Source organism: Phoenix dactylifera, chromosome 1 (assembly GCF_051530095.1).
Source record: "Phoenix dactylifera cultivar Ajwa chromosome 1, Ajwa_hap1_PhDact_Kaust_v1.1, whole genome shotgun sequence".
In the NCBI taxonomy this organism is placed as follows: Eukaryota; Viridiplantae; Streptophyta; class Magnoliopsida; order Arecales; family Arecaceae; genus Phoenix; species Phoenix dactylifera.
Window position 1 is genome coordinate 33133320 of NC_143190.1, and position 26046 is coordinate 33159365.

The 26046-nt window shown below is 40.0% G+C and overlaps 2 protein-coding genes across 5 annotated transcripts; one reads left to right on the forward strand and one right to left on the reverse strand.

Annotated features, from left to right (window-relative positions):
- Window positions 1-55: 55 nt before the first annotated feature.
- LOC103710314 (Regulator of chromosome condensation (RCC1) family protein) lies at window positions 56-12892 on the reverse strand. 3 transcript variants are annotated; one of them, XM_008795982.5, is made up of 9 exons: window positions 12638-12892; window positions 11605-11884; window positions 10863-11056; window positions 10704-10751; window positions 9971-10043; window positions 9457-9628; window positions 908-1339; window positions 631-822; window positions 56-213 (listed from the first exon to the last, which is right to left on the reverse strand). In XM_008795982.5, the coding sequence occupies exons 2-9, from the start codon at window positions 11855-11857 to the stop codon at window positions 150-152; spliced, it is 1428 nt and encodes a 475-aa protein (XP_008794204.4). In that variant the 5' UTR covers window positions 11858-11884; window positions 12638-12892; the 3' UTR covers window positions 56-149. The 3 variants fall into 3 exon arrangements, with proteins under 3 accessions (XP_008794204.4, XP_088578303.2, XP_008794205.4); XM_088722177.2 differs by having other exon boundaries at window positions 11605-11926; window positions 12638-12749; XM_008795983.6 differs by having other exon boundaries at window positions 12580-12698.
- Window positions 12893-12931: 39 nt separating this feature from the next.
- LOC103710315 (Thioredoxin superfamily protein) lies at window positions 12932-22945 on the forward strand. 2 transcript variants are annotated; one of them, XM_088722189.2, is made up of 8 exons: window positions 12932-13244; window positions 20611-20758; window positions 20873-20995; window positions 21083-21126; window positions 21215-21340; window positions 22239-22323; window positions 22447-22503; window positions 22588-22945. In XM_088722189.2, exons 2-8 carry the CDS (start codon window positions 20624-20626, stop codon window positions 22669-22671), a joined length of 654 nt encoding a protein of 217 aa, XP_088578315.1. In that variant the 5' UTR covers window positions 12932-13244; window positions 20611-20623; the 3' UTR covers window positions 22672-22945. The 2 variants fall into 2 exon arrangements, with proteins under 2 accessions (XP_088578315.1, XP_088578318.1); XM_088722192.2 differs by having other exon boundaries at window positions 13164-13244; window positions 20602-20758.
- Window positions 22946-26046: the final 3101 nt, after the last annotated feature.

Sequence of the window (26046 nt, forward strand, 5' to 3'; positions counted from 1 at the left end):
TCATGGTTCAGTTTGACAAGATAATAAATTATGACTGTTCATACTTGGCTTATGCTTTTCTTTTTCTGATTTTACGCAAGACGCTATGCTCTTTGAATAAGACAAATATTACATAACACAAAGGAGAGTTAACTTCACAGGCTTTCATCTTAGCCTTCATTGCTGTCCTCTTTTTCTTCACAGTGACAATTGCCTTGCACAAACGAATGCTCCCTACAAAAGCCAAACTACCAATCAGCATGTTTTATACCAGAAAAAAAAATGGGCAAAAAAATATCCCACGGGGACCTTCCAACAATGGGATTGTGCGTGTGTGAGAGGGAACCCTGGTAGTAGTATTTTACATTGCATGCACCAATTTCAGTAAGAAGTTGGTAAAGGCCGGGTGTGGAAAGAAGAGGCCTAGGTTGGTTTACCAAACAGACATGCTGTAACTGACCATACCATTGTTCCATAATGCATGTTGTACAAATTGTTCAAGCTACTAGGTTTGAATTTGGCAACTGCCATTGCTTAGAAATCACCTAACAGGTAGGTTTTATCAGTTTTTTTTCTAATTTAGCAGAGTGCCTTGTTATATAACTTCAGAAGTAATTCAGTGCTAGTTCAAGTTCTCAGGTTAGACCATACCTCAATCTTTCACACAGCCGTGCCAGGGCATCTGCACCAATTCGAGATGCAACATCCTCAATTATATAAGAATTCGATAGATTCACATTCTCTGCAAGCCTGAACTCACACAATTCTTTCAGAGAGCAGGCATCAGTTAGAACAGCTGAATGACCACCACCAGCTGCCAGTCTCGTAACCTTTCCCACACACCTTAAATAAAATATTTCAGGGGTTTAGACTTTAGATGGTCTACATAATGAGAGAGAGAAAATGTGATAATTTGACAATAGCTTACCAATCAACAGGTGAAGGGAACCAGGCATATGTAGATTTAGCATTAGCTGCCTGACCATAACTGTTGTAACCAAATCCATATATCCTTCCATCTCTCATAGAAATAAGTGTGTGAGAATGACCACAAGTAATGAGTTGCACTCCATTAGGAATAACCGACACCGGAATATTTCTTAGTAACATATCAGATGCATTAGCAATGCAAGAAAACAAATCATTATGGGGGCCGAGCCCTAACTGCCCGGCTTGCCCACCACCCCAAGCATAAAGGGCACCTTTTGAGGTTACAGCACATGTATGTACACCACCGCAGGCAACATCTTTAACAAATATTCCATCTAGGGCGACCACTCGCCTTGGAAGCAGCTCTTTATCCCCGGACAGAAGAGAGCAATGCCCAAGTTGTCCCATACTTCCTAGCCCCCAAGTATACCTTAAAACAGCAAAACCCCATCAGAGCTCAACAGTCAACTTCAATAATTGACTAAAAAATTCTAATCACATTGGACCATTAGGACTTCAATAAAATAGGAAATATGCAGATGTAGACAAATGTAATCAAAACTCTGGAGCACTCCTATACTAACTATTACAAAATCCAGAAGATTTTTGCCTGAGCAAATTTGGACCAAGGTGGCCAGTCAGATGCAGAGAATCCGCTGTTATACTGTAAATGACAAATCTGACTAGATAATATTGCTTTCAAAAATCCTTAAGGTCTGTTTGATTTCAATAAGAAAGGTGTTAAAACTTGTTTCCCTTGCAAAAGGCTTTCTAGTTGTTTGTTTTGCAGGAAAATTTCATGCTCCATATTTGTTGGATATTTAACTTGGTTGCTTTACCAAAAAAGGCACCTAAAAGCAAAGTTTCAACTTTGCAAGAGTGCAGCAGCAGCAACTTTTTACTTAACCCATCAAATTTTCCAACAAACCAAAGAATGAGGAAAAATCAAAATTTCCTTTTCCACTGAATAGATTTTCTTTTCCTTTATCATAGGTTCCCTTGCAACCAAGCAGACCCTTAGAAAACTTAATTGATTTGAAATTTGTTTGCTATTCACTAAATTGTCTGACAGTCTTTCCCTATACACTTGCTAAATTACACTCGAATCCTATTTTCATGACTATGCTTCATAAGATGAAAGATAGGTCAGAATGGACATGGATATGTAGAACTGGACAGGAGATAAATGAATAGGTATTAGAAACAACAGTTGTTATACTGGTATGAAGTGTTCAACAAATCACTGATAAAGGAAAAACAAGTATTTAAATGACAGAAATTGTAGAAAATTTATGTTTCCATATGTTAGGGGAAAAAAACATGGAGAGGAAGATTTTCTACATAGTTGAGGTGGTAAGTAATAGCCAGCTCTTATATTTACAGAAATACACTTCCCATCTGAGCTGTTTTTGAACCACAATTTAGAAGGCAAGACAATGAAATCTGATGATGCTTCTAGACGTAAATGGAGACTCTCAAAATATCATGCAGTAGCCTAAGTCTCAGCAACAAATCAAAATTCAGCATCAAAACATTTGAAACCGATCATCTTAAGCTACATGAGTAATTAAAATACCTTGACATGTGCAATCTCAATGATATCAGGAACCTTGGCGTGAAATATATCGAGTTGGCAGATCAAAATGGAACTTTAATTTATCAAATAGTGATCAATGAAACAAGGCAAGCATTGCAACCTATCATGTGTTGCACATATAAAATCAAAGAATCACCGGATGGTTTATTGTTGGATTCAAGGAAAGAAAAGCTCTAACCTGCAGTTCTATTTCTGTGAAATCTGTAACTAACATTTGCACAAAAAAAGGAAAAAAACCACGATTCCTGATGTTATATTCTGATTATCATCTTTAATTAAGAAGCAGGAAATGCTGTGTAGGATAAAGAAACAGACTTGAAATATAGCTATTTGACCATCACTTGGGGAAATAGTAATTAAAAAGAGATCCTCATAAATAATAATCAAGCAACTTTTCATGTATACTCATCTATAATAGGTAGCAATGAATCCATCTAGATCAACATCCAGAATCAGCACCTCAAATTGTTTCATACTTTAAACCAATTTCATAATCGGATATCATAACTTTTTGCTAGATGCAACATTCTTGAAATAAATGTGCCCAGTTGTAAAATCAACTCACTAGAGAAACTTTATAAAGTAACCATCACCTTGGTACAGAGCAGGCTCCAATGGGAGTAGGAGTTTCGCAATAACAAGATGCCAGGATGAACCCAAAATTTTGAATAACTTGTGTTCTGGAATTACTGTATATGAACTGACAAGGTCAAGTCTAGGAGATGTATGATGACAACTTATTAGCAACTCCAAGAACTACTGGCTTTTCAAATTTTTGCGTATGATGCTATCTCTTGGCACTTCAATTGAAAAGACTGTTTTCAAGGACAATTACACCGTTTGCATAGAATTCCCAGATCAGGTGCTGGATATTTACCAAGCAATCAGGATCATGAATTAAAAATTCATCCTAAATATTTTACTTTTCTAACCACTGAAGTACAAGCGATATGTGAAGCTAGCTTATCCCATTGCAGCATGTCCTATCCTGTTTTGATGAAAAAGCATGATTGCATCCAAAATAGACGGCGCATGTGCTATGATCTAGAAGGATCACTGGGCTCGATATAGACCACCCTAGCCCACTATGAGTATCCAAGAGAATCACCATACTCGATGTGGAACACTTAAAGATACTACGAGTATTCAGGAGGATCACCAAATTCAATATGAACTACTTTGGCCACTACGGAAATCCAGGAGGATCACCAAACTCGATGCGGATCACTTTGGCCACTATAAGTATCCTAGAAGATCACCAAACGCAATGTGAAATATTTTGGCCATTATGGATATCTAGGAGGATCACCGACTTGACGTAAATCATTTTGGCAATTACGAGTATCCAAAGGGATTACCAAACTCGATGTGATATACTATGTCCACTACGAGTATTTAAAATGATCACTAGCCTCAATGTGGAACACTTTGGCCACTACGAGCAGGGCTAGACAGAGTTCGGGAGCGAGATCTGCCACATCGGAAAGTCGAGTCGCAAACCAAACTTCCGAAGGCCATAACTTAGTCATACAATGCCCGATTGAGATGATGATCTTTTTTAAAAAAAATGGATAACTTATCGAAATCTACAACTAGAAGGTTGAATTGGGACGAAATTTCATTGTTTAGGCCTCGAAACGGGATGGTCAACCAAAAGTTTCCTTTTCGGATAAGAATTTGACCAGACGTAGCTCTCTATTTAATAAAAATCAAGCGAAGAAAGAAGAGGTAGAGTTGACGTAGAAGTCAAGATCTACCTCCTTAAGAATTTAGTTTTTTCTATAATATTTCTAGAAATTTTAGATTTTTCTAGAATATTTCTATTATTCATATTTATTTTGGGATACCTAGTCCTATTCGAACTAGGAGAGAAATTCAATCCAAATTATGAAAGAAGAAACCTCGCTAGTATTATAAATAGGGGCTATGTACGTCAGTTTAGGAGGTGTGGAGAATCAATGAAAGAAAAAAGGACTTAAGCCCTACTTTCGCAATTCTTCCATCTTCTAGTTTTCTTTTGAGAGATCTGAGCGGTCGAAAATAAATTTCTTTCTTTCCATTCAGATCAGGTTGGTATCAGAGCCATGCTCTTACCTTGTCAAATTCCAACTTGAGCTAATCAGATCAAGTTGGTATCAAAGCTCCAATCCTCTATATCTATGGGAGCCTTTGTTCATGATCTAGACGCATAAGCAATATAAACAATCACGAGAAGGGTTATCCGTGCTTCAAGCATATCAAAGGAGAAAGGCGAGTATGACAGCTAGTTCTTCCTCGATGGATGATGAGACAAAGAAACTTCTCATACAACTAGAGGAGAAGATTGCCCAATTCAACAAGATCATCATCAAATTGGCGATACCTTCAGCACAAGCATCAGCAACTTCTGTTGTGAAGCTGTCACCCACGTTTTGAAATGAAGATCTACCATCCAGCGAGCAAGATGAGGATGAGCAACCTATGGGTACGAAAAATCTCTTTTTTCAGTCGTTTAAAGTTGAGGCTCGAATCGAGATCCTTATATATGACTAAATTGTTGATGCGGAGAAGCTAGATAACTGATTAGACCAGTTAGAGACATACTTTACTATCTATAGATGCTCAAGTATTCAGAAGATAGCTTTCGTCCATCTTAATCTTTCTAGCCATGCTCTTACTTGGTGGAATTCGCACATAAGGAACAACGTTTCAAATCCGATATGGAACAAATTCAAGAATATAATCAAGAAATAGTTTACCAATTGACCATAAGAAGGATCAGTGGATCAAGTGGCAGTACCTACGATAGAAGTATGATCAGTCTGTTCAAAACTACACCACCGAGTTCTACAAGCAAACAATCTCATTTGGAATATCCATCGACGATCATGTAGTTTTCATGAAGTACGTCAGAAGTCTCACGAGAGCATCCAAAAGAAGCTGAAACTCTTTAAAGTTGAAGACATCAGCAAAGCCAGCATGAAGGCCATAGAAATCGAGGAGAAAAATCAGCCTAAGAAAGGTAAAAGGGACGACAAGTTTAAAAAAGATAGCAAAAAATCAAGCCATAAGGGGAGCAAGATAAGAAGTAAGCCAACACGACTCAAAAAAATTACTGTGATCATTGTAACCTCCGTGGACACAGCAAGAAAAAGTGTTGGAAACTTCACGCCAAGCTGCAGCCGAAGAGAAAGACACAGAAGGACAAAAAATCCAAAAAGAAGAAAAAGGTGGCTCCCAATCTTGTAAAAGTTAAGAAGCTGCATGAGCTTGAGCAAGCAGACTCCAAATTGAGCGTGATGGCGAGAAAACTCGAGGCAGCAATTGAAGCAGATCTAGAGGCACAAGAGAAACTCTTCCGCCTGATGATTCAGATGAAACAAAGCATCATTGAGGCTATTGTAGATCCTAAAGCTAGAAAAACCTCATCTCTAAAAATCTGGTTCAGAAGCTGGGGTTGCAGACTAAGCCTCATCCACATCCCTATCCTCTTGGTTGAATTCAGAAGGACATCAAGTTGAGAATCACCCAGTAGTGTACCTTCAAATTCGCCATAATTGAGAGGTATTGACAAGATAACTTGTAAAGCATTTTTTTTGGATGTTTGCCAGGTTATCCTTGAAAGCCCGTACCTTTGGAATCGAGACATAGACTTCTACTGGCATTTGAAGAAGTATCCTGTAAAAGATGAGTTCGTGATCAATGCCTCCAAAACACAAGATAACATTGACCTTGCAGTTGCTGCCCAAGCAAAACAACTTGTTAATGCCTGCAACAAATTTGTAATAATAGCAGGAGAACCTGATACTATTTATAAGAGGCCAAGCTCTCGTTCCTTGGTTCCATTGACTAATTTATTGAGATTGAGATCAAGGAGTCACTGTAGTCATCATCGACAAAGGATAATAAGAAGCGTCCCTACCACGAAGTCCAAATGTAGGAGCAGAACAAGTGGTTCGCTGAAACTCGAGAGAAAAGAAGAGCCAGGGTAGAAACTATCTTCGAGCAATGCCAGGTTGTTCAATCGCGAGACGGAGAAGCGAACATTTTTTCATCTTTAGTTCTGATTTAGCAAGAGTTAAATCTCTTAAACACGAGGAACTCTGATTCAGAAGAATCATCAAACTCAATATGGATCACCTTAACCACTACAAGTATCTAAAGGGATCACCATACTCGAGGTAGATCACTTTAGCTACTATAAATATTCATGAAGATCACCAGATTCAATATGGACCACTTTGGCCCCTACGAATATCTAAGAGAAACACCAAAATCGATATGGATCACTTTGGCCACTATAAGTATCCAAGAAGATCACCAAACTCGATGTGGAACACTTTGGCTATTACGGATATCCAGAAGAATCACGAGACTCAACGTGGATCACTTTGGCCATTACGAACATCCAAAAGAATTACTAAACTTGATATGGAACACTTTAGCCACTACAAATATTTAGGAGAATCACCCAACTTGATGTAGAACACTTTGACCACTATAAGTAGGACTAGATAAGGTTCAAGAGCGAAATCCACATTAGAAAGCCGAGTCGCAAGCTAAACTTCTGGAAGCCATAACTTATTCATACGATGCCCGATTAAGATGATCTTTTCTTTTTAAAATTGGATAGTTTTTCAAGATCTACAACTAAAAAGTTGAATTACAATAAAATTCTATCGTTCAGGCCCCGAAATGGTCTAGTTAAACCAAAACTTTCTTTTTAGGATAAGAATCTGACAGTGCGTAGCTTTCTATCTGAAAAGAACAAACGAAGTAACAGAAGGCAGAGTTGATGTAGAAGTCAGAGATCTACATCAAGAATTTTAGTTTTTTCTATAATATTTCTAAAGTTTAGCTTTTTTTAGAATATTTCTATTAGTCATATATTTTAGGATACTTAGTCCTATTCGAACTAAAAAAAATCCACCCTAAATCGTGAAAAGAGAAACCTTGCTAGTATTATAAATAGGGGCTATATACCTTAGTTTAGGAAATGTAGAGAATCAATGAACGAAAAAAAAAACTTAAGCCCTACTTTTGCAATTCTTCCATCTTCTAGTTTTCTTTTAAGAGATATGAGTTAAGCGGATTGAAAAAAATCTTCCTTCTCCCCGATCGGATCAAGTGATCGGCTTTCAACTGGAGGGGCTTAGTTTACGTTTACCAATGAGGAGGCTGCCAGGTAATGGCGAGAGGATTCAAAAAGGGCTTCAGATTCGGCTTGAGTACTATGCTGCCTTTGGCCCTGCGCCTGGTCTTTCTTCTTTATTGCCTTGGCCTTTGCTAGCATACCAAAGTATGGGTTTGATTTGTTTGAGACAAGGAAAACAAGATTTGCAGATAGGGCCTTCAATGTCGGCCCATTGTATTTGTTCGTGCTCTAGACAAACATGCATTACAAGACTTATTTCCTCGTATTTCTAGATCTATGTACTGTTTCCCTGCCCAACCTATATTCTAACTTGAGCCAACACAACAATGAATGTACCTTAACAGAGCTGTCATCAGATTGTCCAGTTGGGTTCAAGTCAATTCACATTAAGTCTAAATCAGACGGTACATAGGTCTAGCTATTTGAACATTTTAATCAGGTCTGGGATTATATCAAGTATTAGTAGGCCAAGTTCAAGTCAAGCCCTATAACTATTGAAGCAATCCTGATCTGTAACCATCAAACCTGAACCATTTGGTAACCAGTTTCATGGAACACAAACCAATATTGGCAAAGTATGGTTCTGAAGGATTATAACCATGGATTAAAGTGCCAGTTGGCAAAGCGTGCTACATGCTCTCCCAATGCACATGACTGGCACAATGCCAGCTTAATACCATGAACTGGTATGACATGGCATGTACTATGCCAATGCCAAGTTGGCGCATCACTTGCATGCATAAAGATGTTTTAATCCTTGGTAATAATTTATCTTTATATACATATACACATATAGATATATATAATTTACATAAGCATGTATATAGACATATATTCATGTATTTGTGTACACTCTTTACATAGAGATATGAGTATGTTTATGACCCCACGAAGCCTGCTAATGCACTATTGGAGGTAAGTTCTTCATGACCTAGGCTTCAATGTTTTAAAATGTGGTTCATGTGGCCGCAAACACAGCCACATTTGTGTATGAAGCCTGGTAACTGCATTGCACCAGGGCTTGGCTAAATAGTGGGCTGTCACTTCTAAATAGGCCCAAGTAGCTCTCATATGCAGCCTAGACACATGGATTGTAACAACGATGAATGATAAGTCACTTCCTCAAGAAAAGCAGATTGACTTTTAAGTCTTTTAGAAAATTAGTAGCTTAAATACTATGCCTCTTGTTTATTAGACATGTACTTTAGTCTAAATTATAACTCCAGCATCCCTGTTGCTTGTTTTTTGGTTGATATTTGTTAATTTGCCAATTTGATCATAGTATTAATGCACCTGAAATTTGAGATAGCTCATAGAGAATATTATTATCATTTTACATTAGCATGTCATATTATGTTAAATAAGGCTCTTAAATAAGTAGGGAAGTGTATGCATGAATTTCCTTCTTTTCCATTGAAATTTATTTCTGACTTCTAACCAACTTTTATCTAATATTATGAATTCTTTTTATTTTTAAATATTTTCACAGATGCCCACATATGCACCCACATGCCGCAACTTCACTATGCATCACCTCAACCACCCACATTACATAGTCCTTTTAAAAACCTTTCTAGGCTTGAATGCAGAAAATGCTACTGTTGGTGAGTGAGCACACAACTAAGTTAACACAGGACTAGTTAATCAACTGAACTCCTTTCCTATGCAGTGTCTCATCTACCAACTAAATTGGGTATCCACTTAGGGAGCTTTCAAGAGTCTGATAATGCTACTCGTGTCATGCGAGAAAACCACATGATCTCATCTCTGACAGCAGGGATAACTCCAAAAACCAACATCCTTTCAGATGACTTACACCTCGCCATTTTCTGATATTGCTGCTGTATGGTACTCCCCGCATGACACTTGTGTGATCTTCAAAAGCTCGGGGGCTTCATCGAGGAATCTCGCATATGCATTCAATACACGAGCTCCTTGTAGTCCTTCAGAAGTAAAGCCTCTGCCAAGCTGACCATACTCATTGTAGCCTGGTTTGTCAGAACAGGAACACAAATCTAGTTAATAACTCAAATGAAATTAATAGTAAGGATACACAGTGTTTTTCCCTAAATTGGCTTTAAAAATAGAAAAAAGAAAAGCAAATACATGTACATCCTTGTGCAATATTACAGCCTAGAAATCTGGGCAAATGAGGAGGTGTTTCAAAAGTATCTAGCTACAAAGCAGTCATTTCAGCATTATGCTCTAGCATAAATAGACTATTAATCAATGAAGAGGTATTATTTATCTTGAAGTGGTAAAGCAGCTGTTAAACTCCAAATGCCATGATAAGTTAAACATAAAATCCTACGAATATTTTCATCAATTACCCCATGCTTGCAGAAGACCATCCTCAGATAGAGCCACTACGTGAACTGACCCACAAGAAACTTGGCGTATTATCTGCATGCAAAAGCAAGACAATAAGTACTCATAAAGGACAACATCTCAGTACATGCAATAAATAATCAGTTATAATTCAGCAGTCCGAAGATTTCATGCACAGCAACCAGGAACCTTCTAATTTTGTGGACTGTGCACAAAGGGTCCAAAATATAGGTGGTAATAATTAAGCAATCCATGCATCTCTCCATATAGATTTAGCAACCATGATTAACCAGCCTACAGATTTAAACTAGTCACCTGGCATGCCAAAAAGCAAGTATTCGCAAAAAAATATGCAATTTGGAAATAGGAGACATTTTTTTTATAGATCAAAATATGTGACAACTTAATAGATCAAAAGATCAATGAAAAGAGAAAGGAATATGCAATGATAGAGGAAAGATGTCAAGTTCAAAATAATGGCATTGTGGCCCATTCTTAGAGGATGTACAAAGAAACACTGGGCAAAATATGGAAAATAAAAAAATGTGAACTTAGTAGCCAGCTTTCTGGATATAATGATAGTAACAAAATTGCCATACAACAAGCATAAATTACATGTGAATACTCCTCCATGTTTTAGTGAAGCACATTGCATGTTATTCAGTCTGATATGTCAATGGATATTAAATGTTTAGTACAGTGAATCCAAGAGGTGTACTTAAAGAAATCGCTTACTGTGTTTGGAGTAAAGGCTCCCCAAAATATACGTGGATAGTTTGACCCCTGATAGGAAAGGAATAAATTTGTTAATGATCCACAAAGCTTGTGGAAAGGCTACATAAATCTAGATAAAACAATATAAAATCCTTCAAAAGAATGGTAAAAGTCAAGCACCTGATTTTGTCCCCAAACCCAAAGTCTACGATTAGAACTTGTGCCATCATTCTCCCGCGGTTCTGCAATAGCAGCTGTACAATGTGCTCCACAGGATACAGATTTCACAAACTCTGTCTGCAATAACTTAACCTTTTTGGGGTGCTTTCTACTCTCCTCAGTTCCATCCCCTAACTGACCAAATTCATTTGAGCCTATTTTTTTGAAATCGTTAACAAAATTAGCCAGTCATCTTCAGCCAAACAAGTTTCAGTAATATATTTATAGTGTAATCCAGCAAACTCAAAGAGAGAGAGAGAGAGAGAGAGAGAGAGAGAGAGCGAGAGAGAGAGGCACCAAATAGACCCACTTCATCATAATTACCAAACTCCTCTCTGGAGACATATATGGGGTGCGTAGAGTAACTATTGAAGCCAAGGTTTTGAATATGTTTGGTCAGATTCCTATGTTCTTTACATATATCAGTGATAATTTTTCTGCTTTTCATATCATTTATCCCTTCACAGTATTTGTCATAGACCTCTCAGTTAAAAGCTTAAACATAATATGCACATTTTAAAGATAGAAAATGCTTCCTTCGTTTAGGTTCATTTACACCTCAAAAAAGTGGGTCACAACAAATTCCCTTTAGTTCTCAATGACTAATGGCACTTGCAGCATATATAACTTCATAAAATTGAATCATAGAAGTAACATTAGAGTCAAACTTCAAACAGAAGTTTGCATAAGAGACTAGACTCACCCCATGTAAATAGTGACCCATCAGAGGCTACTGCTGCAGTATGTTCCTGGCCACATGCAACATCCAACCATCGCAGGTTCTCTCCTCCCGTACCCTTGAAAAGCTTGGATGGAAGACTCTTCGGAATTCTCAAATGGCACTCCTTACCCTTCCTCGCTGTCTGCCCACTCTGGTTATAGCCCCACACATATATTGCACTCCTTGAAGGGAGGTTTATGATTCGCACATCACACAAGACTTCATCAATATCCATTTTCTTCTATAACAACCACCTAAATTCCTGAAGATAGAAACGCAATCAAATTTCCACCAATGAAAGCACCTTGCTTGGATAAAAACAATACCATCCACATTAGAAATTTATTAGCAACCAAAGATTAAGAGATGATTAACATGCCAAATCACCTTCAAATAATTATCATCAAACATCAGTCAACCGACAAGAAATCAGAGATCTGAGAACCAAGAAATTATCCACCAACCATTTAATCAAACCCCCAAACCCCCAACGTTTATCATTCTTTTAAATTAACTTACGACCTAAAAACACTAATATGTGAAATTAATACGAGGACCGAACAAAATCGCTGATTAACATGCAGCAATCAAATTAATTAGCATTTATCGCTTTAGCTAAGAATCCATGAAAAGAAGAAACAAGTCATAAAATTTATACTGACAGAACAATGAAGGCCAAATAAAATCGCCAAAATCAAAAAACAAAATCTCTTGTAGGAAACATACAAATTAGGGTTTCTTTTTCAAGGAATCAAAGAAAAACTAACAACTCCATCAGAAGGACGAACAAACCCCACCACAAGCAAAGAAAACGATTCGAAGCACGAAATGGCGGCTAAGAAAATAGATCCAGCCAAGAAAAGTGCCAAGATTAGGGCTCCAATCAAACAATACGAATTTCAATATGAGCAAGAGGAATTCGACAACCAAAAACAAGTAGATGCATTGAAATCTTACCGAGAATTGAGCGAGCGACGAACGAATTAGGAAAATCAAAAGAGGGATACGAACGTACTTTGAGAGATGGAGATCTCTCTCCGAAGGACTGAAAGCTCCGAGTCTTGGGCCGAATCGCGAGATAACACGCACGTAATTGTCCAAAGTATTCCGAAACCACAGGGTCCGTCCCCTCCCCAAGGCCCACGAAGATTCCAGAATCCCAGAACGCGCTTTTAATAAAATTAGACCAAAATCACATGACAACAAACCATGAGACAGATACTACTCACTACTTCTCCATCATCGAATCGGAACACAATATTATGCTGCCACCTGATATTTGTGACTCCTTTCGTCATTATAATGGTAGGTCCGGGGATTGCCGTCGATGGTTTGTTGTGTGCGTATGCGGACCGGAAGATCTACCGTTGGGTTGGCTCAAAGGCACGTTAGATCGGATCCCGCATAAAACTTCTGTGGAGACGTTAGGAGGTAAAAGGAGCCATTCAATCGACGGTTGACATCGGCCAATTCCGTGCTTCTCAGGCGCGACGGGTGGATCGCGTCAATGACTCCTCAGCTACCGCCACCATTTTTTTTTTAATAAATCCAGTCCTGGCTTTCATTCGAGCAAGGATCGTGCGAAGAGCTTCTCTCAGGGTTGCGGATTTCGCCGCAAACAGGTATGATTTTTATCTTCTTATTATTCTCTAATCTCTATCTCTGATAGTTTCTCTCCTTCTATCCATGACTATGAGGTATTTTTTTTTATTATTCTTTCTGGTGATTCTAATACGAGAAACCTTTGTATCCGTACTGTTATGCTCTTTAGGAACTTGAGAAATTTTTACGGGTATTCTATGAGACTTCTGGTTAGTTTTGGAATCTTTTAATGCGAATTTATAAGAAAAATGGGATCGATTTGATTAATTAGCACCATGAAGAGAGAAGCTTTCTGGTTTTTTGGATGTAACGGAGGCATGTCTGATCAAATTCGATGTTGTGGAGAAAAAGAAAGATCATGAATTCCTTTTTGCGTGCGTGGGTGCGCGCGCGCGCTTGTGGTATGAGCAGCGGGCACTTCTGGGGAACTGTGGAACTTACTTTTCATGTATACTGTATTGTATACAGAACCCTGAAAATTAGGACAGCAAAGTCGTTAATCTGGTTGACAAGATTTTTGTTTACCTCTACCTTCTGTTTTTGTCTCTCTCTTTTTCCCCGGGAAAATATTTGGTCGATTTTGGAGAGACAAACATGTGGTATTTTTGATTGTTTTAATGTCCTTTGTCTGTTCTTTTCTTCTCTGAAAAAAAAGAGCAGGCAATTTGGCATAACTGAAAAAAAACTTGTTGTGTAGAAAACGCGGGGTTTGATTAGTTACTACTGCTGTCTTTTCCATGGATAGAACTTTGTTGCGTTGTGTCATTTCCGGGGAATCATATCAATTATCGTTTTCCTTTGTTAAGCCAGGAATTATAATTCAGGTTTCATATTAAATAAACAAACAATTGTATTGGTCCTAGGGGGATAGATAGCCAAACTCTTTAAGCAAAAACTTGCCTTTTTTATTTCTTTTAAGTTTTCCTTCCTTGTTACCTTTTTGGATTTTTTCAGGGAGCATTGCGATTGCCATTGGATCAGTTGACAAAGGGGATACCATTTAATAGGATCAGTTGTTTTTGAAGTAAAACTACAAGCATTTGAATATATCTATTTATGATAAGCATATGTGGGTTGTCCTATCCAAATTGGGACTCTTTTGTTAAAAATTGGTTCATGCAGGATAAATTTGTGGAATTAGTTGCTACTCTAGATTGTTTCTGATAGGTGTAACCGACCCCGACGAGTTCGGAAGCCAAACCCAAGATATCTGGCGTCTCTAGACCATGCCCCATGGACGACAACCACCGCGTCGACTAGCCATGCACGTGGAGAAGGAGATGATCGAGAAGAAGCTGGGAGTATTAGGAGGAATGGGTCTACTGAGGAGTCCGTTGCGAAGACGGGGAAATGGAGAACGTTGGAGCGAAGGGCGGAAACCATGCACAATGCGTCGATGGGTGAACGTGGGAAGCATAGAGCCGAAGTGACAACCCCATCTTTCGGTGGTCAGTTATCAATGGGCCACTGTATGAGAAATCAATGAGAGTGGGAGCGAGGGGAGGAGGGTGTGAATTTATCTATGTTTGTTTTGGTTTCATTGGGTTGCTCTCACCCCAAAGTAGAGCTAGTAGAGGTCTCATCCGAGCTATTGAAAATAATATTCTTCTTTCTCTTTCTTCCTTACTTCAACTATCACTTCTCCTTCCTCGTCTTGGGTTGGGATGTGGAGTATAACTGGGATCTATCAACTGGTATCAGAGCCTGGTTATGTCGAACAAGGAAAGAATAGAGCGATTGGAAGCTGAGACGAGTACCATGCGGGAGGAACTGTGTGGCTTGGAGGCGCGGGTTGATGGGCGACTCGTTGAGATCTTGGAGGCTATTCGACACCGTCAGATCACTGCCCAGTCGCCGACGCCGTTCGAGCAACTTATGTCCCCTCCTCTTTCACCAAGGGGGGTGGTTTCAGACGGACGGAGGAACTCGCGATGGTCCAACGACATCCACGAATGGACTTCCCGCGGTTCACTGGAGATGATCTGATTGTTTGGTTGGATCGAGCCGAGCAGTATTTCGACGGCCAAGGAGTCCCTATCAATCAACGGGTAGCAACCGCCTCATTCTACTTAGACGAGGAAGCTAACCACTGGTGGCAGTGGTTACGAGGGGCATACCAAGATAAAGGGGCCACCATTACTTGGAGGGTGTTCGAACAAGAGTTGTTGGCTCGGTTTGGACCCAACGAGTATATGAATTTTAACGAGAAACTCTTCCGAGTTCAGCAACAAGGCTCGGTGAGAGAATATCAATAGGAATTTGAGAAGCTGGCTAACCGAGTCTGGGGCTGGCCACAAGACACGCTCATCGGAACCTTCATTAGAGGGCTCAAGGAAGAGATCGCGAAGGAGGTACACATGAGGCAGCCACACTCACTCCGAGAAGCAATCACGGTTGCTCGCATGAGGGAGGAGAGGTTGGAGCAAAAAAGGAAGGCCACTCGAAGCGTTCCTCCACGACTTACCGACATCCCACGGATGCCCAACCCGAGTTTCCCTGCACCGCGGCTACCGACGCCGATACCGATCTGGCGCATCACATGGGAGGAGATGCAGCAACGGCGGGAGCGAGGACTTTGCTTTAAGTGCAATGACAAATTCACTCCAGGGCACCGGTGCAAGACTCCTCAAGTGCACTTAATCGAAGCGGACCGAGAGGAGGACGCAGAAGGAGTTGGTGATGGTGAACTCAACCTCCATGGCGAGGGCCAGACCGAGGAAGGAGCGCAACCAGTGATCTCTCTACACGCTCTCTCTGGATGGACTGGACCGAAGACGATGTGGGTGATGGCGCGAATACAAGAGCAACCATTGACGGTCCTCATTGACAGTGGATCAACTCACAACTTCGTGAGTGACCGCATTGCCAAGCAACTTCAACTCCCCATTGACGCCACTGTACAATTCAGAGTCCGAGTTGCGAACGGAGAAATTCTTCAGTGTCGGGAGATGTTCCGAGCAGTGGAGGTTGAGCTGCAAGGAAAAAAATTTCTGGTGAACTTCTACGCCCTGCCGCTTGTAGGGTTGGACGTTGTCCTCGGCATCCAATGGCTAGAAAAGCTGGGACCCGTGCTCTGCAATTGGAAACAAATGACTATGAAGTTTTGGTAGGACGGACAAGAGTGTGGGCTCTCTGGACAACCGGCACGACCCGCTCGAGCCTTCGGTTTTCAGGGGATACAGCAAGAGATAAAAGAGGGGACTCAATTTTTTGCTGTCATGATCAGAGGCTCCGAGGTGCAACCATGCGGGCCTAACATGAGAGAACGCCCCAGTGATCTCCAGAAGCTGCTTCAGAAGTTCTCCCCTCTCTTTGAAGAACCTCGAGGGCTTCCGCCGGAGCGAGCTTTTGTCCACCGGATTCCACTACATAATGGAACCTCAGCCGTCAACGTTTGGCCATATCGATATGCTTGCTGCCAAAAGAATGAGATCGAGCGACAAGTCACCAAGATGCTGGATGCCGGGATTATCCGGGAGAGTCAGAGCCCCTTTTCTTCTCCCGTCTTACTCGTAAAGAAGGACGGCAACTGGAGTTTCTGCACGGACTACCGAGTGCTGAATACTGTTACTGTTAAAGATCGGTTTCCATCCCTACCATCGATGACATGCTGGATGAGTTGCACGGAGCTAGCTTCTTCACCAAGCTGGACCTTCGAGCAAGATATCATCAGATCAGAGTTCACCCCGACGACATCCACAAGATGGCTTTTCGCACGCACAACGGCCACTTTGAGTATCTGGTGATGCCCTTCGGGTTATGTAACGCCCCATCGACGTTTCAAGCCATCATGAACTCCGTTTTCAGAAGGTTCTTACGCAAGTTCATCCTGGTTTTTTTTGACGACATCCTGGTGTATAGCGCTACGTGGGATCTCCATTTGTCTCACCTCAATACTACGTTACAGATCCTCACAGATCATTGCTTTTATCTACAACCATCCAAGTGCTTGTTTGGGCAACATCAAGTTGAATATCTGGGCCACATCATCTTGGCTGTAGGAGTACAGGTTCATGCCAACATAATACAAGCGATGAAGGAGTGGAGGCAGCCAACCACCATAACGGAACTTAGGGGATTCCTTGGGCTTACCGGGTGTTACCGAAAGTTCGTCAAGAATTACGAGATCATCGCTGCCCCTTTAACGGCCCTGTTAAAGAATGGAAAGTTTCAATGGAGTCCACAGGCCGAGCAAGCATTCCACCTCCTCAAAGAATCCATGATTACCACCCCGGTACTAGCCATGCCCAACTTTTCGGAGATATTCGTAATTGAAACCGATGCTTCAGATAAAGGAATTGGAGTTGTGCTAACCCAAGGGGGGAGGCCCTTAGCTTACATGAGCAAGGCGTTGGGTGTGTAAGGAAGAAAGGATGGTCCACTTATGCCAAAGAAATGCTGGCGATCATGGAGGCCGTGCGAACGTGGCGACCTTGCCTGTTAGGAAGAAGATTTCAAATCCGCACCGACCAGAAAAGCCTTCGACACTTCTTAGAACAGCGTGTGAGTACGCCAGAACAACAGAAGTGGGTCGCAAAACTCCTAGGATATGAATATGAGATCATCTACAAACCCGGGAAGGATAACACCGCTGCAGATGCTTTATCTCGACTACTAGAAGAAACCTCTCTTCACGCCCTCAGTTGGCCGATTTTTGACATTTGGGAGGAGATACGGACTGCCAACCGAGAAGCTCCTTACCTGCAGCTCAAGATTCGACAGCTCAGAGACGAACCTGACCGCATGAAGAATTACCAACTCAAAGGAGGGATTCTATACTACAAGGATCGGGTTCTCATTCCTTCCAAGTCAGCGTTGGGAGCAAGGCTAATGGAAGAATACCACAACACAAAAATTGGCGGACATTCGGGAGCTCTGCGAACCTACAAACGGGTTTCCCAAGCCTTCCACTGGGACTCGATGAAGAATGACATAAAGAGATTCGTGGCCGAGTGTGTAGTCTGCCAACAGCATAAACACGAGACACAAGCTCCGGCTGGACTGCTACAGGCTTTGCCGGTAACTGTTCAGGTGTGGGAGGATTTTTTTATGGATTTCATTGAGGGCTTGCCTTGGTCCCGAGGAAAGAACGTGATATTAGTCATCATCGACTGACTCACTAAATATGCGCATTTCCTAGAGCTATTCCACCCGTATACCGCCAGGGAAGTGGCTGAGCTCTTCGTCAACCAAATTGCACAGTTACACGGGATGCCGAGGTCCATCGTCAGTGTCCATCGTCATGAGTAACTTTTGGCGTGAGTTCTTCAAACTTCAAGGGACAACGCTGAACATGAGTTCAGCTTACCATCCGCAATCCGACGGTCAAACAGAAGTCGTCAACCGGAGTGTTGAACAATATCTTCGGTGCCTGAGCAGTCAGTTTTCGAAGACATAGGAGCATCATTTAGCTTGGGCAGAGTACTGGTACAACACTATCTATCACGCCACTGCAGGGATGACCCCCTTTTAAGCATTATATGGACGAGCTCCGCCTACAATCACACGATACATGGAAGGAGTATCAGCGGTGGATGAAGTAGATAGAGCCTTGATTGACCGTGATCAGTTGCTAAGAGAGCTAAAAGGGAACTTGGAGAAAGCACAGTGTCGAATGAAGTAGCAGGCTAACAAGAAGAGGAGAGAAGAGGAATTTGCCGAAGGGGACTGGGTGTTTTTAAAGCTTCCACCTTATCGGCAACAGACTATCTTCCAGAGAGCTCACCAAAAGCTTGCCCAGAAGTATTTTGGACCTTATCAAATCACTAAATGCATCAAGCCAATGGCTTATCGCCTGGCATTACCCGTGGATGCAAAGGTACACCTGGTGTTTCACGTATCCCTTCTTAAGCAAAGGCTGGGCGAAGGGCAAGTACCATGTAACAGACCACCTCCCATCTGAGAAGACGGAAATCCTGCGATGGAACTAGCAGCCATCACCGATTACCGTTGGGTTAAACGTGGAGGGAGGATCGTAGAAGAGGTTCTTGTGCACTAGTGTTCGTTACCAGAGGAAGATGCTACTTGGGAAGAATAAGACCAGCTGAAGAAACAATACTCAACCGCAAGCCTTGAGAACAAGGCTTTGGCTGAAGGGGGGAGGAATGATAGGTGTAACCAACCTCGACGAGTTCGAAAGCCCAACCCAAGATATCCGGCGTCTCTGGACCATGCCCTATGGACGACAACCACCGCATCAACTAGCCATGCACGTGGAGAAGGAGATGATCGAGAAGAAGCTGGCAGCGTTAGGAGGAATGGGTCTACTGAGGAGTCCATTGCGAAGATGGGGGAAATGGAGAATGTTGGAGCGAAGGGCAGAAACCATGCACAACGCGTCGATGGGTGAACGTGGGAAGCATAGAGCCGAAGTGACAGCCCCGTCTTTCGGTGGTCAGTTATCAACAGGCCACTGTATGAGAAATAATTGAGAGTGTGAGCGAGGGGAGGAGGGTGTGAATTTATCTATGTTTGTTTTGGTTTCATTGGGTTGCTCTCACCCCAAAGTAGAGCTAGTAGAGGTCTCGTCCGAGCTATTGAAAATAATATTCTTCTTTCTCTTTCTTCCTTAGTTCAACTATCACTTCTCCTTCCTTGTCTTGGGTTGGGACGTGGAGTATAACTGGGATCTATCAGTTTCTTCTGATCCTAAAAGTCGAAGAGCCATCAAAATGGAATGTTAAGCAGTTCCTTTGTTTAAGGCAACCATTCTTCCATGAGGAGAGTACTGGTAGACAACGACTCCCTCAAAATCATTGTATGTGCTAGGGCTTGAAACCCACCTTGAAAATTCAAGCTCGAAATTCTTAATCTCAAATTTATGCAACTGGGATGGGGGATCTTTCATTTTGCACATGTCAGTAGTTCTAGACATTTTGTAGATACGCTATCTAAGGAAGGCATGGGACTGATCTCACATCCTTTACAACTCCTTTCCCATCTAATAAAAGCTAAAAAGTATGTGATTCTATAATTATGGATTCCTTTATATGAAAAGTTCCTGGAACATGCAATTTTGTTCTTGCAAGATATAATAGCTGTCATTGGCAATTTAATGGCTGCAATTATTATGAGGATATAGGAAAATTATTCAAATTGTATGGTTTGAGTTATATCGGTACTAGCTTTGGAATGTATCTTTACTAACTAGTTTAGTACCGTACCTTTTTTGGAGGGTTGAAATGTGGTGGTGTGTGCTACAATTGGCAGAACGAACTGGCACCCTGGTACTCTAGAGATTTTGTTTTTTCGGTGGCACTATATTGACTGTCAACTGATACTGATAACTTCTTGAAGTACTTAGGTCTCATCAAAATATTTTAGATTATCTAAGAAAGCAAAAGATAACAACTGAGATATAATTTTACGAATCTTGAGGTACTTCAGGTGCATAACAGCAATGGCAAACACATCGGATGCAAAGAAACTCGTGCAAATTGATGTTAGTTCAGACACTGTGTGCCCATGGTGTTTTGTGGGTAAGAAGAACCTTGAAAAAGCTATGGAGCTAGCAAAGGAGCATTTTGATTTTGAGGTTGTCCTTTTTCCTTTTTGAATATGCATAGTTGAACTCTGTTATTAACATGGATACTTCTTCCCAATGCTTGGCTGTTCGCAATTTTTTTTCTTCTTTTGTTCCAATTGGCAGGTACGATGGCATCCATTTCTCCTTGACCCTTCTGCACCTAGAGAAGGTATAAAAAAGTGTGATAAGATAAAGCAGAAGTTTGGAGCTGATCAATATGAACATATCATATCCAGGATTACAAAGGTCCTTTTCACATGCCTTGGATTGGTATTCATCAGAAATACTTAAAAGACTGGTCAATACATGGATTTCATTGATTGAATTTTTCAGGTATTTCGGGATCTTGGCCTTGAATATGACACTTCCGGACTAACGTAAGTCTACTGCATATTGGTTCAGAGCTTCACGAGTATTGAGTACAGATTGATCTATCAATTTTGCTGATAGAGATATTTGCTGCAGTGGAAATACACTGGATAGTCACAGGCTCATAACATTTGCTGCACGTCAGGGCTATGATAAGCAAAATGCTCTAGTCGAAGAATTATTCTACAATTATTGTTGTCAGGGAAAGTATATTGGAGACCGGTAGGTATATACAGGATTAATGTAGATATTTTCTGCCGTACAGGGGAACCTGTTGTGTGGTTGCAAACTTTTCAGTATTTATAATATGTTTGGGCTATTATAAATATATCATTACAAGATAACGAAAATAAAATGCTGTGATGAGCCATGAATAAGTTCATTGCTATTCAAACTTGTGACAGATATTGCTGCTTTATTGTGTGGCTAACCACTTAAGAGTCTATAACAGTGTCAAACATGCACATGCTTATAGAAGAAGTTACTCAAATTCAGTTGGTTATTTATGAGCTATTTTTCACAGATATACTGAGCATGTCGCTTCAATGCTGTTAGAAGAGTTAATATTGGGTCTTGATGCATCTCTTCTTCTCTTCTCAATGATAATTTCCACTTGAAGTTGACTTTTACTCTTCCAATTGTGCCAAATTGCCTTTTTTTTTTTCTTTAGCAGCTTGTTAAGCATGAGATTTCTCAATGATGCAAGAAACTAGTGATCGCTCTGTGAACCATTACACGTGCACCAAAGGAAGCACATATATGCATGTAATGATGGTTATGATTATATTCATAGGACTGGGAAATGACCTGCAAGTTGAGGTGTCATATAGTGGAAGCTGATCGCCTTTTGAAAGAGCTTTAACATTCTCAAAAACCAACTAGAAAATAGAATGTCATTCTGAATAACTATACTTGATTATTAAGGCCTCTCTTCCTCTCTCTACAAAAGAGGCTTCTTATTAAGCAACATTAAGATGGTTTGCTCATTTAAAGATTTATGTTGGTTTGGACAAATTGATTGTGACATCATTTATTACAAAAGAGTGTAATTATGGAACTGATGTTTTAAAATAATCTACTGTACTCACAAAGGTTTATCATCAAAAATGATGATATGCAGGGAAGTTCTTTTGGATGCTGCTAGAAAGGTTGGCATAGATGGGGCAGCAGAATTGCTTGAAGACCCCAGGAAGGGGCTTGAGGAGGTTTTTTTTCCATTTCTCTAATGACCAATTTATCATCAGCATCTATAATTTTTCACTTTGTGTTTTCTTCTTTATCCAGTATAATTATCCTAATTATCCTTATTTGATTAACTTTTACAAAAGGTTTATGAAGAACTAGAGAAATACTCTTCATGCATTAGAGGAGTCCCACATTTTGTGGTATGGACGAATCTTTGCATTATTTTGTGTCTACATAATGTCGCTCTATCTGTTCAATCTTTTCTGATTTGTTTCTTCCATCAGATTAATGGAAAATACAAGCTTAGTGGAGGCCAACCTCCTGAAGTATTCCTGAGAGCGTTCCAAGCAGTTGCAAATGAAATATGAGATCATACAGCTGCTGTTAATTATACAAGATATGGTTGCTCCAGGAGTACTTTTCTTGAGAACCCCTCAACGTCTGCTCCATAACTTGTATTAGATATTTAAATCTCCTTGCCTACCGCACTATTTATTTAATAAACTCTGTACCCCTTAAGTTTCATTCAAGAATAATATACATGAAACCTAGGTTTCTTCCGCCATTAATAATGCATGAAGACATGGAGTAAGACATGTTAAATCATGGATGTGTTTTATTGAGAAAGAAATTTTGTGCCTATCTTTCATCTTGGATGGTAATCTTTCTTCTTTTTTCTTTTCCCTTTTTGTTTTTTTGTTTTTTGTGCCTATCTTTCACATTGGATGATAATCTTTGCTTTTTTGCTTTTTTCTCTTTTTTTTTGCCTTTTGTTCCTATCTTGAAAATGCACTTCCATGTTCGTGCTAACATTATGTTCGCTTGAGAGCGTTTCTTGTCCTTCACAATCATTTTGTGTTTGATTATGGTAAGTTGTGATCTTGATGTTTGCAAGAAACTATTTACGATTATTTGTTTTTAAAAGGGAAATAAAGGTGAAATAGAGGAAATTGCTAGCTTAACCTTTAAATTGCCCTGGTTTTTAAGTTTGTTTAGAGCCATAAGATGAAAGGTCTTGCTAGTGAGGACAATATTTCTTTGAAGTAGATTGTTGCCATTAGGATTGTGACGATAAAGCCATGTGCTGAATATTTAATGTTGGCTAAATATAGATGTTTCATCAAATTTCTTATAAAAGGCAGCATTCAATTGAGGGGGCTAGGGGTGGATATGTTGTTGGGGTATGTTTGTATTAAAAGAAAACATCTTGGAAACTTATTTTTCTTGAATGGTCCAGTTTTTTGGTCGGGTTGTTCATTAGAAAACCAACGAATTTGAAATCCTTATAACTAGTTCTTATGAAAATTTTTTTATTTTCATGGAAAGGTCTTCAGTTCTTTTTTCCTTTTTTTTTCCCTTCTTCATGAACTTCCTTGCAGCAGATCAAAATTTCAAATGATTTTAGATGATAAAGTTTATCTAGGGTTGAAAATATCATATTTTCCACATAAACATTCAATATGTTGAGAGTGGTAGTGCATCTCTATGTATAGGCAACTTTTATTTTTATGTTTGTGAACTTTCTGTTTGTGTAGAAGCAAGTTAAATGGAACACACAAATTGTGAGACAATGTATAAAGTCATGGATCACAGGTGTGTTTGATTTTGAAAAGAACAACTTGGGATTTAATTTGAATCTGTCATCAAAATTTAAGCATGGATGGTATGATGCACTCCATAAAAGAGTGGCCGGAGAGCTTGAAATGACATGATCTGAAAGTTATGGACTAGAACAAACTGTAACAACTCAGGACCTCACCCAAAATGGCTAGCTGAAAGATTTTTTTGGATTCTTTGGCCCTGTATAAGTTCTCAAGATCTATCTAGTGAACAACCGATGTGGAACTATTACATGCTCGCACGGATTCTTACATATTTTCTCAGTTTAAGCTCTAATGTCCTCATTAGGACAAGGGTTTAAATTTATTCAAATCTAATCATAAGCACTATAATTGGCGTGATTAGTCTCAATGGATCCGTGCTGCAGTGTTTTCTAGTCCATATAAGTATGGGCCAAGTTCGCTATGATACGATTTGTAATAACTTAAGACCTCAGCCAAAATGGCTAGCTGGAAGGTATTTTTTTGTTTCTTAGTCAAACTATCAATAACATAGTACTATGTCGATGGGGACAGCAAGATAAGGGGTATTTGTGTAGAAAAGGCTGAGTAGCTACTGGGACATTTTACAATTCAGGATTCTCCCTATTTGCTGTCTTTAGAAAAAGATAAAGCACAAAACCTTCTTGATTGGAACATTATGGAGGACTATATGGAAATCAATGGCCATGACATAACCCCCAAACATTCTATACATGATGACCAAATGGCATTCTAGCTTCAAATCACCATACACTTTTTCTCTAAAGGCCCTATTTGGAGAGGGGAGGAGATTATTCCCAGATAAATCCCACCATTGAGGGTTGTCTTGGAGAGACGTGAAAAAGGGAGGAGTTTTGAATATGATATGCTAGCTAGCCATTTCACCTTACCCCAAATTTTTTGGTATAAGATATTTGAACTCATGGGCGATTCAGATTATCCACAAAAAAAGCAAGGATTGGGAGATTGATGGATTGACACAATCCCCTTCCTTCTTTCGGTTTTCTTGAGAGAACTCCCGCCAGACAAATTTTATCAGTAAATGATCTAGTATCAGCGAGTGTCCTCTCTAAAAGCCTTCTATTAGTTCAGAGAAATATGGAGGTTGTGAATAGCAATGATTAAATATTAAACTATTGGTTTTATCTGCTCCTTGCTTTGGCGAGACTCAATTGCTTCTACTAGACATTTCCCCTGATGACACTATGACTACACAAAACTAACATTTACATCCTCACTCCTAGCTATCCCTACATCACAAGAATGTGATGGAGCTTCAAGCTTCACCAACATCATTAGCTAAATCCCCATTGAGGTGTCTCACCCATCACCTTGTATCGTTTGCATCTCACTTGTCACAGTATTTTGACCCATCACCCTATGAAAACAGTATTTTAATAAATTTTGAGTACAAAAGTTTGATTAGTACTTTTGCATCTCAAAAAGTTAGACGAATTATTTTTAAATAATTTTTTAAGGTATTTTGCACTTATTAAAATTTTTTCATCATTTTTCAAAAAAAAAAAAGCCGCTCCTTAGTGAGTTTGCTTTAAGCCCTTAAATGCATTGGGCCGCCCCTGGCCAATTTGGATACCATATAGGATTAGACTGAAAATCAGACTCTATCTTGCATTTTCTAAAAGTCTATTTAAACACAGTCCAAATCCAAGCCTTTGGGCTATGAGAAGAAAAAAATATTTATAGAGACTTTTTTTCTTCCAACGGAATTTGGGATGGGTGATATTTGGTTGATATAGGGCCATGCTTAAATAGACAGCCCAATTCATGAATCCTACAAGATTTTCAGCCCAACCCTATTGGAATGGTCAAATAGACCCTAACATAGAAAGTTTGGCTAATCTTTCACCAATGCATAAGATAAAACCATTAGCAGATATGTTGGTCCATATATTAGGAGAAAATTTCGGGCTTCGGGTCGGGCTTAGGCCCAAATTTTTTTTTTGAAAGCCTTGGCTCGAGCCCAGCCCAATGAGACTCGGTATTATGCTTGTATAACATTTTGTTTATTCAGGCCCAAGCCCAAATAATCTATATTTGCCCCGGCCAAACCTCCAGCATCCGCCACCGCCAACCCCACCAAGGTGGAGCAACGACACCATCAGCAGCAACAGGAACAAGGTG